The following is a 14,811-nucleotide window of genomic DNA, read 5'->3' on the forward strand; positions in this document are numbered from 1 at the left end:
TCTCCACTCCAATCTTACATATATTTGGGATAGTTGTGGTTATTAAGTAGTGAGGGAATATAATTCTGTACATGCTCAGAGTCATCCTCTTCTTTATTATTACTTGACAGGCCTCAAGCATGGCCTTGCACATGGGTTCTGAAGTTCCTCCTGGTGAACCCATATTCTGATGAGCCCACCCTAGTCCAGCCTCCCCCAGATGTTACCCTCCAGATGTTACCCTCCAGATGTTGGTGCCCTCCAGATATTTGACTACAACTCACTTTATAGGAGTAGTTGCCTAACAACAACTGGAGGGCACCAGGTTGGGAAAGACATTTCTGGATTATAATGCGAGTACACAAACTTTAAAAATGCTTTTATCCTAGTTCTGTTTTGTCACCGCACTAATTATAAAAAGATGCTTGTATATTGAGTGGAGATCTAAGTTAGCCCCCTTCATCAAAGAGGGAACTTCTCCCCAATTACGGCATTTCCTAATCACCGCTTTTGATGTCTCAACTGGGATGGGTGTTATTGTGGGGAAAAACAGATTTCTGGCAGATCTGCAGGGCTGCCAAGATGGTCACTTCTTAATCAAGCTCTGCTGCCATCTCCAACCAGGCTGGAATTCACTTTTGTTTGTGCAATTCACAAATGTAAATCAATGGGCATTAATGGATTTCTCATTGCAGCTTTTAACTGCATTTGTTGCTTCTGCTAGGCATTTCCCCCTCGTCCTACTGATCATTGATTCACCTTCTTTGACTGCAAAACATCTGATTCTGTTTTCAGTGCTGTCATTATGCAAAGCTTCACACTCCATTAGCATCTGCTGGCATTTAATAGCAAGCAACTCCAACACACTGAAGCTTTTGATGTGCCCCAGAATATACAAGAGCTCTCTCTCACTTATGTAACAAATAAGCATCATTAAACACAAAAGGTTCCTAATGCCCCTTCTCTTTCTTGTACAATAAATTAAAGCAACTTGGAGCTTTGTTGATTAGTATAGAATCAAAGAGTTGAAAAGAACCTTTTTAGGCCATCTAGCCTAAGATGTCCTCCTTAAAATGTGGTGGCCCAGTAATAAAAGCAACCAGCCCATGGGAAACCAGGGCTTGGGTTTTTCTCCTGAAGCAGATATCAGACTGGCTGATGTATCCATCCACTGGGGTGGCCCAGGAAGCTGCAAGGAAGCCTACCCTCCAGTCTCACATCAGTGTGGCCAGCAGGCTCTGGTTTATAGCTCAGTGGCAGAGCATCTGCTTTGCATGCAGAATGTGCCAGGTTCAATCCCTGGCATCTCCAGGTAGGAGAAAGCCCTTTCTGAAACCCCATAGAGCTGCTGCTGCCAGTCACCACCAATGACCAATGCTAGATGGACCAATGGTTTGACTCAATATAAGGCAGCTTCTTATGCTCCCATGTTCTCAACACCAGCACATAGTATCCCCAGGCACTTGCCAAGACCCAAGCAAGATCCACAAGTGCTAACACTTGCCCTGTAGTCCCCAATACAGCCATCTGGGTCACTTGCCCTGGTGCTTGCTATATCAGGCACTCAAGGGCTCTGTGGGAAATTAAAAGGGTGTCACCAAGCCAGGCTTGGAGTGTTGGTATTGTTCACTGCTACTCCCTGATACAGGAGGGGTCTCATCAGATGGCACTTTGACCAGATTACACACACACACACACACACACACACACACACACTGTTCTTGGTTAGCCAGTTGGCTAATGATCTGACGCAAGATTAGGAAAGTGATGTTGCACTGTTCAAGGAGATACTCCATCTACCAAGGTAGATGTCTCATGCTACAGACAGGGAGACCTCAGTGGACATGCATAGATTAAGATGTCCAGGAGTAAGGTTATTGAGGTGGATCATTGGAGAATTGGGCACACGGTGGTGGAGGAGGGCTCTGTGCAGTCCAGGGATGGGCAAATTCGTCAAATCTGTTTTCTCATTTTTCCAATGTCACGCTCAGTTCTCCACACTTCCACATCAGTATGCACATCAGCCCTAATATACACATTTCTCCAAATATACAATTTTTTTACAAAGCAATTTCCTCTAATGTAAAGCATTTTGTATGCTATTTTCACTAAATAATAATAATAATAATAATAATAATAATAATAATAATAATAATATTTATACCCCTCCCATCTGGCTGGGTTTCCGCAGCCACTCTGGGCAGCTTCCAACAAAATATTAAAAATACATTAAAACATCAGTCATTAAAAACTTCCCTAAACAGGGTTGCCTTCAGATGTCTTCTAAATGTCAGATAGTTGTTTATTTCTTTGACCTCTGATGGGAGGGTGTTCCACAGGGAAGGCGCCACTACCGAGAAGGTCCTTTGCCTGGTTCCCTGTAACCTGGCTTCTCACAGTGAGGGAACCACCAGAAGGCCCTCAGTGCTGGACCTCAGTGTCCAGGTTGAACTATGGGGGTGGAGACGCTCCTTATAGTTTAATGGACACTTATCATTAGCATATGCATTTTTGTACACATTACTTGGCTGGACAACTGCACTGCAAATTTTGGAGAAGTTTGAACTTTGAAGGTGGGTGTATTTCTGCTCATGCATTGCTTTGGAAAAGTGTGAATTTGATAGGTTCACCTGTAAATGCTAATGTCATCTAATCTCTCTCCCATTTCTACCCACCAGGGACAGCAGAACCTGCTCCTTTCTGAGGACTTGGAAGGAAGGTTGAGAACAGGAAGCTATGAAAATGGAATAATGGACTAGATGGACCACTGGTCTGATCCAGCAGGCTTGTCTTATGTTCCTGTGTTGAGGGGCAGTGGGCAATGCATCAATCCTGCCCTCATCCCAACAACCACTCACAGCTCTTATGCCAGGCAAGTCCTTACCACGATGTACTAGTTTCCCAAACACAGCAAGTTTCAACACACAAACACACAGACATTCTCTTCTTTTTCACAGCACAATCACTATACATAAGGGATCACTCACACAACACCCACACCATCCTTACATCCCAAAAAGCCTCCACCACCTCAACAATAAATAAGTAACTACATTAAGAAGCTCAGAGGGATATGCTCAACCTTGCATATTGCAAAAATATTATCAAGGATGCTGCAGAAAAGGGGGAGGGGAAAAACACCATCAAAAGAGGCCAACTTTTTTAAACGTCAAAACCGATCCATTTCCTCCCATCTAAAGAAGCCCTCGGTACATGAAAAAGAAATAAAAAGAACAAAGTCAGATATACGCAAAGCTCGCTCCACTAAGAGAGCAAATCTACATCATGTTCCACCAGAGAAGACCAAACAGAGTCAATAAACGTGCAGCAAGGGGGCTCGAGGGCATAATGGGGGGGAGAGAAATAAGCCATTCATCCAGAACAGACAGAGCATCGTCAGCTCCCAAACAGAGGGTGCCGTTCTGATCATGGCTGCAGAGCTTCAGTCTGCAGCTTTGCCTTGCTGAAGTTTCAATTAAAACCAAGCGGCTGCCAAGAGAAAGAGTTAAGGGAAGGGTCATGTGGCAAAGCACAGAAAATTAAGTGCCCGCCTTCAGGGCTTGCCGCTTCAGACACTTAATTGGGTGAAACATGGTCAAGTTGTCTTTGGGCAATGTAACAAGGTATTGAGGAGCTGACGGCTCAGTTGTAGGGTCACTTGCGCAGATGATGCCAGGTAGGAAGACTGGCTGTTGGACACACTGGTGGTACAACAGCCCTATCACCCATCCATCCTGCCATCCTCTGCAACCTTCACATGTCGGTGGTAATTATCCTTTTCCCCATTTGGCAGGTATCCCGAAAGAGACGAGGCCTTCCCCCCCCCCTTTAGATGAAGCTGGATCTTCTCCCATTACAATCCAACAGTTGGAGAGCCAGTGTGGTGGTTGCCGGAGAGCTGAGCTTGTTCCCAGGAGACACAAGTTCAAATCCTGTACTCAGCCATGAGGATCACTAGCTGAAATTCAGTCATTTGCTGTTGCTGAGTCTAACCTTGTGGGGTTGTTAGGGAGAAAGAAAATGTAAGCTATGGCTGTAGCTCCTCCTCATTCACTCACACCTCGGGCATCTGCAACACCAAATACTGCTCCCATTCCCCCATTTCAGCCTGCTGTCATAAAAGCTGTCATTTAAAAAAAAAAGATTTCTGTTGACTTCTCTTGGGTGAAGATATGGAATCAGCACCACGGACAGCAGCTCTCAACAGATGCAGACTTCATTCTACGGTAGAGATCACCAACCCAGCACCCTCAAAGGCTTTCAGTGGAGCTCCTAAAAAAAATTTGGAGCAAAATTCCACCTCAGGAGGAATCTGCTTTCAGATACTGGAAGTGCTGTGAAAAGGAGTCATTAAATACTCTACCTGAGCCATTGCATCTGTGATGGACCTTTCACACAAGCAAGTCATCGCTTGAGGCTGCAGGCATCAAGTGATGAATAGGCATGCACAAACAAGGCCTCAGTATGATGCACCAAAAAGCAGTGTTCTCAGGCAGAGGCCCTTCCCATCCCCCAGTAGAAGATGGTGGGGTAAGGGCACATACTTGGCTTCCCAGCAGCCACGTCGCTGCTGCTTACCAGGAAAAGGAGAAGCAGGGAGGGTTGCTGGGTTGACTCACCTAGGTGAATTTGCACTCCCCACCTCCCTCCCAGTAAGCAGCAGTGAATCACCTGCCAGGAGGTCAGATAGGCACCTCTGCCCACCACACCATCTGCTACTGCCATCACCTGAGATACTTTTCGCTGGAGGTGTGAGGGACTCAGTCTGGTACCTTCTGCATGCAAAATGTCTGTGATGTTCAGGCCACATCTGGAACAAAATGCCCAGGTTTGAATGCCAACGGGAGCATGCCCAGAGGAGAGTGAGGGGTCTGGAAGCCAAGTCCTATGAACAATGTTGAAAGAGCCAAGCATGTTTAGAACTGAGATGAGACAATAGCAGGAGGCTTTAGAGTAGCCTTCAAATATCTGAATGGCTGCCGCATACAGGATGGAATTAATTTTGCCTCTGTTGCCTCAGCGGGTAGGACTAGAATGTGGTTAGTTGGCATCCATCTGTCTTGGGAGACAATGGAGAAATGCACTTTTGGGGGCGAAGTCAAACTGCTGGAAATTGAAGGTTTTTTTGCCAAACCTTTAGGAGCAACATCCTAATGGGAAGAGTTGCTGGGCAGTGGGAAAGTAAGACTGCATCAGAAGGTGATGGGCACTCCTTTACTGGAGGTATCTAAGCAGATGCTAGATAGCTATCTGTCAGGGATGCTCTGGTTGTACCCTGAATTGCACAGCCTGTGTTGAGAAAGGAGGATTGGACTAGATGGCTTCTAAGATCCCTTCCAACTGGAAGCGGGTGGCGCTGTGGTCTAAACCACTGAGTCTAGGGCTTGCTGATTGGAAGGTCAGCAGTTCAAATCCCCACAACACGGTGAGCTCCCATTGCTCGGTCCCTGCTCCAGCCAACCTAGCAGTTCGAAAGCACGTCAAAGTGCAAGTAGATAAATAGGTACCACTCCGGCGGGAAGGTAAATGGTGTTTCCGTGTGCTGCTCTGGTTTCACCAGAAGCAGCTTAGTCATGCTGGCCACATGACCCGGAAAAACCGTCTGTGGACAAACGTCGGCTCCCTTGGCCAGTAAAGCGAGATGAGTCGTCCACAACAGGACTTAACTGTCAGGGGTCCTTTACCTTAAGATCCCTTCCAACTGAAGTGTCACTGAGCTATGGCACTTTCCCCAGCTAACAGATATCCAGCCACTTCAATACCCTTTTCACTTTCCATGGGCCTCCACTGCACAATGGTGCCTTGTCTCATTTTCACCCACTGTGGATTTAGTTCCCACGAGGTTAATAGCTAAAGGAAACCAGGCAAGCTAGAGAAAGGGGAGGGGAAGAACCCAAACCACCCTAATATCATCTGCGGAAAGTTTTCTAATAATGAACTAAAAAGTGAACTGTCTCTCATGTTCATCAAGCCAGACAGAGAATTAATGAAAGAAAATAAAGAACCATGCAGAGCGTTCAACGCCCCACCCCTAATCCAGGTAGAGCCAGGGCTGAAAGCCAGACACTGAGCTGACTTCAATTAATAGCAACCATTCAGCTGAATGAAAGGATCTACGTTTCTAAGGGTGCCTGGCTCTAAAACTGAACCCTCATTCATTCCATCCTTTCATGTGGTTTCTTAGGATTGATGTAAGAATGGCACCACAAAAAAAGATAGTTAGGCCAGTGTCTATACAAGCAGGGATGCCTGTGGAATTTGGTCTTCATGAATTCTGGGATGAACTGTTCTGATCTTCCCCTCCCAGACGAATGTGCAGATTTGTATATAACTATCCACTCAATTATGTGCTCCTCAGAATGTTGAGACCTGGTCTTGGGGCTCAAAGAACAATAAAAAATATGTTAAATGTGCATATTTGGAGAGGAAATACATTTAGAAGAAAAGTGTTAAGAGAAAATACGTTTTAAATACTGATTTAAATGTGGGTTATTATTATTTTAAAAGCAGATTAATGCAGAAATGGGAAAACACAGATACCAATTATCTTGATCCATTTTTAGCTTCAGGTCTGGTTTTGGGATCAAACCGGCCTTGGCTGTCCTGCTGGACTACCTGGTAGAGGGCTGGTAGAGTGTGACCATCTGAATTAGGTGGTGCCATGAAAGTCCTGGACCAGGTTGGTGATGGACTGAATGAGAACCAATAAACTGAAGCTGGATCCCAGTAAGTGGGAGGGGGATCAATTGGAAAAACCATTCTTCCCGCAATCAGTACCTGACTTTGCCTTCCTAAATAGATACATACAAAAGCCTGAGCAAAACACCAGTTTATATTCTGCTCTAATATAAACTGTCATGGATTGTTCACAAGTGCATTTTTATAGGGAAAACATACATTCTGCTTTCCCATGAATCTAAAAAGTCACTTTTGGAGAACCGATGGAGCTAATTTGAAAGGCTCTAATGGGCACTTAGTGATAATCCATATATCCATTCCTCTAGTTTCTCCCTTTTAATTCTTGTTACCCTCCACCCTCGCTATTTCTTTTTACAGATGCGAGCATTTTCATTTCTTAATCCTCAGATTGTAATGGGTTTTATATTTAGTTTTCCATGCTGCTACCTCTGCAGGGTTGGTATTTGCTAGAACAGCATAAACGGAGTGTGTGTGAAAAAAGACAGTTTATTAAACATGATCTGCTCACAGCAGAGATGCAGTTTGAGTTAGGAAGACTTGTAGCTCAGCAGTAGAGCATTTGCTTTGCATGCATAAGGTCCCAGGTTCAATATCTGGCATCTCCAGGTTAGGCAAGGAAAGACCCATGTCTGTAATGCTGGAGAACCATTGTCAGTCAGCATATAACTAGATGGACGGATAAGGTAACTTCCTATGTTCCAAGTTCCCCCTTTGGATTCTAGTGGCCTCAATACTGTTCAGGCCCTATGATTAAATGAACAGGGTATGCTGGAAGGAAACTTAATGGTGTGGGGAGGCTAATAAAGTCCATATGCAATGGGAGCCTCTGAAGCTCTGTACAGTTTAATAGAAAACACTGTCGTGTTACACATCAGCGGTAATTTTTAAAGAGGCCTTTGGGTCTGTGCATAAAGGAAGGGAAATCAAGGAAGAGATTGTGAAAGAACTATTATGTGTGAGAGGTTCAAGGCTTGGGTTGTTTCAGAGAAGGGATGGAAAGAGGCAGAGGTGCCCATCCTGTTCAGTCCTGTTTCTTTTCCTCCACAGATTGACTTCCACTAAAACCCACATTATTCATCTTGCTATCTGCTATGACTGAAACTAACACGATTATTCTCCATGCATTTCAAAGGAAGGGGAGCATCGAAAACAAGGCGGGGGGGGGGCAACACAATTATTTATATAATGTCTGCAGACTAAAAACAACCATGACAATAGTTGAATACTGCTCAAATTTGCTTGTGTGATTTCCATTCCTGACCTCAGACAGGCCAGCAAATTACAGCAATATATGCTCCCATTTCTGACATAATTTCCAAAACATCCCTATTTCAGAGTAATAAGATGTAAGGAGCAAGCTTTTGGAGCTCACAGAAACAGGGAGACAGAAGCAAGAGCAACTACAGGCAACATCAGGAAGACGAGAAAGAGAATATTGCATATCGGGTAGAAATCAGAAACCAATTCCTGTTCAGATCAGGAAGGGCTTGGTCGGTCACTTCCAGCCCATGAGTCGGGTTGAGGGCAGACTTGAGGTTGGTGAAGCAGTGCCCTGTTTGGTACACTCATGGACTAGCTTTCACTGCTCCCTGGGACAATCTGTTGGAGACTGCAGAGCCAACAGCAGATGGGGAGAAAAGCACTGTAGATTAACTAACACAGAAAAAGATTGCCCTGCTTCAGTTTTAACTTTAGCCACGTCCAGATTAGTAGTCCAGCACCGAACACCTTCTGGCGGTTCCTTCACTGTGAGGTTACAAGGAACCAGGCAGAGGGCCTTCTCGGTAGTGACGCCTGCTCCCATCAGATGTCAAGGAAATAAGCAACTATCTTACTTTTAAAAGACATCTGAAGGCAGCCCTGTTTAGGGAAGTTTTTAATGTTTAATGCTGTATTGTGTTCTTAATATTCAGTTGGGAGCTGTCCAGAGTGGCTGGGGAAACTAAATAATAAATTATTATTATTATTATTATTATATTACTAGACTCAATCCTTTGCAGGTCTACTCAGTAGTATGTCTCACTGAGTTTATTGGGGTAACTCTGAAATAAGTATGCTGGGGATTAAAAAGAAATGCAATAGACCAGCACAGCTGCTGTCTTGGAAAGCAGTTAAAAACAATTTCTTACTTTGGTGTACTAAATACACACAAACAGGATCCAGAGAGGCAAGAAACTGAAGCAAGGGAGAAATGAATGAGCCACTTTGGAAGTTGTCAGGGGCCACATAAAATGAGGTTGGGGCCACAGGTTTCTTATACTGAGCAGGGAACCTTCTTCAGCTTGAGGGTCACATTGTTTCCGAAGTTGCAAACCAATGGTGGGTGTGGCCAAAGACACACCAATCACCACCCTCCAAGCAAGCAAGCATCACCATTCAACAACACATTACAGCAAGGCAAAATCACTAGTGCAGAGTCTTGGGTATCAGGTAGAGAGGACTGGAGATGTGTGGTGGGGGGTTGCGTTCAGCCTGAGGTTCTTCACCCCAGGCTAGAGGATCAAATCCAGCAAGGCCATCTTTACAGACTTAAAGAACTTCCATCTGCAATAAGCTCTAGCAACGAGACCAAAGGAAAACAGATATGTCAGGCAGAGCTGCTGAAGCTCCGCTTTATATATAAGAAAATCAATTGGAAAGGATCAACAAAAGCAGCTTTGCGGTGGAAGTGAAAACTGCTGTTTAAGAGAAATCCTTCTCCTTTAAGTCTCAGCACACACATACACATTCTCCTTCCAGAGCGCAGCATCTTTACCTGGACAAACAATGGCAGATTTGGGCATTTGAGGAGGGGAAAATTATTCCTTGCCTCCCCCCCCCAACCCCTCAGCATCTCTGTTGGTGCCAGCAACACTTTTAGATTCTGCTGACGCCAGGGAATTGGCTTGTTTTGAGGCAATCTGCGCACTTCAGAAGCCACACACACACACACATTCACCTACCACAAAAGTCCGAATTCCCAGCAGCGTTGTGAAGTACGCAACAAGACGTTTGAATAGCGCTGTACGTTGCCAGCGTTGCTTTAATCTTCCCCCATTCAATTATAAAATAGGTCAGGTCCAAACTGCAGAGACAGGCTTCAGAGGCAGCCCTTGTATGCCTGGTGGCAGATTTCCTACCCCCCCCCCACCCCCCGCACCCCACCAGATGCAGAGCCTATCATCATAAGAGCACAAATTGGTACAGGCTAAGCACAGCGGCTACACTTCAGAGGAACAGATGGTCCTTGTGTTCCGGACGCCCTCATAACAAATAGGAAATATGCAGCAGCTCTGATGATGGATGCAAGGCCACTATAGCAAGCGTTGGGCTTCTAGGGACAGAGGTGCATCAAAAGGCCAGGTCTCCAGGTCCCCGAGCCCTTTTTACCCTGAGCCACAACCACTGGATCGTTCAGGGTGTTGTGTTGCACACGATTCCCCCACTAAATGCAACCTGGCAATTCCTTTTGGGTGCCCCAGTTGGGAACAGTCTGAAGCCTCACTGTTCACCATGTGGCCAGCCGGATCCTTGAGCACCTTCCAGCACCTTTGTCCTGCTGGGCTTTGGCTCAGGTGGAATGCCACAGGCCTTCTCTGCGCCACATTTACCCTTCCTGCTCTGAATTCTGAAGCCTCACTGACAGCTTCTGTCTCTCCTTGTCATGGGACCTTCCTGAAGATCTTGCATGACTTTGCTGCCCTAGATGCCAGAGCAGGAGAAAGAAGGACGAGGAGCAGAACCAAGCTGGAAGGCAGGCACCCAGGAGTGGAGGAGAGAGATCCTTCCCCTTGTGATTCTGGATGTTACAAGCATCCCAGTTGCTGGAGCCCACAGGAGGGGAGAGCGCTCCTGCTCTTCAGAGGTGGAAAGCCCAATCATTGTTAGTGTGGTTCATTCTCTCAACAGTTCTCCAAGTTCTGACAAATCAGGAACCTGCAAACCTCATCTTGACACTTGGTGCTATGCAAAAAATTGATGGTAATTCTAGAAACTAACCACCTCCCAGGGGGGCACTGTTAAGCCTGAGAATAAAGGTCGCACCTTCTGTGGCCACTTTGTGACTTGCATGCCAGTAACATACTATAAACATGAAAGTGAGGACATCTGGTGGTAGGAATGATGAAGAAAAACAAGTCTGCCGCGGCTGCAGCCACAAAAAGAGCCCAACAGGAAAGGGAGCTGTCTGTTCAGTGTTTATATTGCAGTTTATCGCCCCCGAGTGCCTGCAGTCTGCCTTGTAGAGATGCGGCTGTGAATGGAGTGCCCTTACCTTGAACATCTGCTTGACTTTCTGCCGGGGTAGGTTGACGTTCAGCTTATGCATCAGCTGGAGCACCTCGTTGATGCTCAGGCTGCCATCGCCATTTTTGTCCGCTTCGTCGAAGGTTTGCTTCAACCACATTTAGCAGGAGTCAAGGAAAAGAGAAGAGACAACTCTGCCATGGCAAGCAAAGAGGAGAAGATGCTGAATGGAATGAAGGCTGCTTCCCAGGGACTACAGAAATAAAGGGATTCAAAAACCACAGAGCACTTAAATCAGGAAGAAATAAAATCGTGGAAGGCCATCTGATCAAGCTTTCTGCCACAAGATGGGACCATCCATTCAGTGGGCATGACAAGCAAACTGTTGCTGTTTGACCACTGCTCCATTTTGCCTAGTGCTGCTTGGGGAGACTCCCCAAGACCTTGGACAGAGGGAGGTCCTTCCTAGCTTAGCTACCTGAGAAAAGATTTACCCGATAGTGTTAGGATTTGGGACTTTCTAAAGTAGGTGTCCTGCCATGAAGTAATGGTCCTTCTTCCCTAACGCAATATATTGTGGGCTTTGTTGGATATAAAATATATTTTTAAAAATTTGAGGGGAGGGGTTCAAAGGAAGAACACGCCTGACTGCCTGTGTTACACAGTGTCAGGGTTTGGCATTGTTGGACATCTGCCAAGCCCAAGGTCCCAGCCAGGGGCTCACTGCAAAAAGCCGCAACCCTATGCCCTTCTGCTCTTGTCTGTGCACTGAGGTTGCTGCTGCTGCTGTTTATGATGATGATGATGATGACATTCCTTAATCTCATTATAAAATACAGGCAGATAAAACTAAAAGAAGTAGCAGTGTGTGCAATACAGAATTCCTAAAATGATCTTCCAACAATACAATGAGCTGTGACCAATGTTAGTGCCACTCAGAGTAGACTCTTCGAAATTAACAGAAATGGCTAACTTAGGTCCATTTGTGTCAATGGGTCTACTGTGATCAGGACTTAGTTGCCAGTGATTTAATGTCACTCTCTGCTCACCTACACTGTTGGCAGTGATAGGAATGTGGAAAGGAAGCAACATCTTTCCCTTGCTTTGCCCTTTTCTCCTCTGGGTGATGGTGTGGGTTGGGCCCAAAGAGAAAAAGGAAATGGGCAGGGGAAACAGAAGTGAGGATGAAAGGGGAGGGGAGGTGCCGAAGAACTCGTGTTCAAGGTGCCCATCAAAACTGCATGGCCAACAGTGCATCACCCCCCTGCCCTCCACTGAAGGATACTGGTCTCTAGTCCTCTGACGCTTTGACAGGCTGTCTTCATCGCTAATCCCAGCCATCAAGTACTTCAGGCCAGTGATCCACGTCCGAGCTTCCCCTGCGCTGGATGACACCAAGTCAAGAGACTCCATGTGGTCTCCATAGTAGATACTGAAGCAGCAGTTAGGGTCAAAGCTGCCATCCGCATAGCGCTGGAAGATCTCTGACTGTTTTCCTTCACAGACCTCCTGGATTGAATCGATAGAGACTGGAAAAAAATAAAATAAGGCAAGGAGGTGAGGGGGTGGGCTGGGCAAGTATGCAAAAGGTTGGAATAAAGACTCACTCTTGAATAAAGAAACCATTTCCATCCCACATTTGACACCTGGTCTGAGTTTGATTTTTATCCCCACCCCCACCTCTGAATTTGGGCCATTTGACAGACTGTGGTACATGACTGCCAGGCTGCTGAGCATTCAATTATCATTTGGAAACCCAAGGATTGTGTTATTCAGGGCCCCTGCCCCAGATTACATGTTGTATGGGCGATCTATCCAGAAGATAAATTGTAGATTGAGGAATTAGTGATCAGACACGGTTGCCCTCTTCCTGCCTCTGTTCCTTCTCCCTCTCCTTGTCTGTTAAGTTCTTTGATGGCATGAGAACAGCCTATAATGTCCTAATCAGTTAGGAGGAAGAGATAGTGATGAGTACCCTCTTTGGTGTTGGACATTGTTTTGAGAAAGTCATGCATTGGGAGGGGGTGGCTAATGAATGATATGCATGTAGCCAGTAATGAATGATCTGCACGTAGCCAGTCAGGCAAGCCACACAGGCTAGCTATAAATCAGTTGGTTGTGGACAGAATTTTTGGAAGAAACTCATGCATGGGCTGATTGGCCGCGGGGTCGTGCAAACTAAAGTCTACCTGGGGGAGTCACTTCACCATTTCTTGGGGGCTTCCAAGTGGTAGATTGAAGTGCTTGCTTGGTATGTATATATTGCTTGCTGTTTAGAATAAAAATCTTTAATCTTCTCACTCACTTGTGTTTTGTATTACTTCTGAATCTCATTTTAAAAGGACCACCTTGCATTTGGCAAGACCCATGTTTAAGTTGTTTTATGCGCACAGCTGAACGTGTGGCTACGCCCCCTGCAGCAGGGAATCCAGACTGGATGTGCAATCCTGCCTGGTGAATGCCCAGAGAGAAACATCACTGTGCTCTGTAATGCCCGTTTCAGGGACCTTGAAACAGTCCTTGTATAATTAAAATTGTTGCAAGAAAAAAGTGTTCCCTTTTCCCATATGGGGTATTCAAGAGCCCGTATAGTCCTTACGTAGGTTCTCTATCGGTAGGAGAAAATAACAGAGGCCAAACAAAAAATATTGAGAAGCAAAGCAGCTAGTAAGCCTGATCTTCATTAAACTGTTGCAACAGGGTCCCCCACTCACCCCATGCAGGGAGGGAGGAGAGCAACCCAGAACACTGGTGTGCAAGCTCTTATATAGACACTTGAAATTGCCTACCCTGTAGCTCAAGACCACCCCCAAAACATCATACATACATCACAGAAAGAGGTGGTCCCCAGCAGAAATTTGAGTGTGTTGCTTCTCTCCTTTCTGCCAGGATACCAGATAATGCCTTATCTGATTGCCTTTTCTGGGTAGCCTGGCCATTCCTTTGAGATGGTAAATACTTCCTGAATCTCTGTGTGCTCAGCTTAACAGATACTTGCCAGACTGTATTTACAGGGAGGTGTAAGCCCCTACACCTACAGTCCAAAGACAACTGAAAAGCTTTCCCCCGTTTCCTTCCTCCTTGCAGAGAAATATTTGAGGTCAATTTGGGAGAGTCAAAATGGCTTCAGGATTGTTCTCCTGTACTATTTCAAGTACAGTGGTACCTCAGGTTACATATGGTTCAGGTTACATACGCTTCAGGTTACAGACTTCGGTAACCCAGAAATATTACCTCAGGTTAAGAACTTTGCTTCAGGATAAGAACAGAAATTCTGCTCTGGTGGCGCGCGGCAGCAGGAGGCCCCATTAGCTAAAGTGATGCTTCAGGTTAAGAACAGTTTCAGGTTAAGAATGGACCTCCGGAATGAATTAAGTACTTAACCCGAGGTACCACTGTACTTGGTTTATATACTTATGTATGTGTTTGCCTTGTACACTTATGAACATTATATATATATATATATATATATATATATATATATGTATGTATGTATGTATATGACCGTAGAATTCCTATAACAAAATGCTTTCACAGAAATGAGTAATGTGAGTGGAGTGGCAGCCCCCTCCATAGTGCACCGCACACTTACTTTTGGCTTTCTCGTTCTTTCGCGAGGGCCTCCAGCGGATGCATGACTTGTGCTCGTCCAGGTAGTAGAAGCGAACAAGACCTTTGGAACTGCCTCGGAGTTTGATCATCTGAGTACCAGCTTGCATGGAACTCATACATTTTTCCACTATACAAAGAGAGAAAATGAGAGAGAAAGAAATAATGACAATTAATTAATTGAATTGAATTTATATTCCTAGGATCACAGGACAATTTACAGTATAAAAACCACACCAAAAATGCATAAGATAACACTTAAACTACAAAACTACAACAACCCAGCCATCCAGTTGTTGT

At 45.4% G+C, this 14,811-nt stretch overlaps 1 protein-coding gene across 5 annotated transcripts in view; it reads right to left on the reverse strand.

Moving 5' to 3' along the window:
* Positions 1 to 14,811, reverse strand: part of PLCH2 (phospholipase C eta 2) — a 339,924-nt gene that overhangs the window by 106,246 nt on the left and 218,867 nt on the right. For all 5 annotated transcript variants that reach the window (XM_081016003.1, XM_081016004.1, XM_081016006.1 and 2 more), the window contains 3 exons: positions 14,495 to 14,641; positions 12,178 to 12,431; positions 10,931 to 11,050 (listed from right to left, as the gene is read on the reverse strand). In XM_081016003.1, coding sequence (XP_080872129.1) covers positions 10,931 to 11,050; positions 12,178 to 12,431; positions 14,495 to 14,641 — 521 coding nt within the window. The remainder of the gene's footprint in view (positions 1 to 10,930; positions 11,051 to 12,177; positions 12,432 to 14,494; positions 14,642 to 14,811) is intronic.

This window comes from Podarcis pityusensis (assembly GCF_964106645.2).
Source record: "Podarcis pityusensis genome assembly, chromosome: 8".
Lineage (NCBI taxonomy): Eukaryota > Metazoa > Chordata > Lepidosauria > Squamata > Lacertidae > Podarcis > Podarcis pityusensis.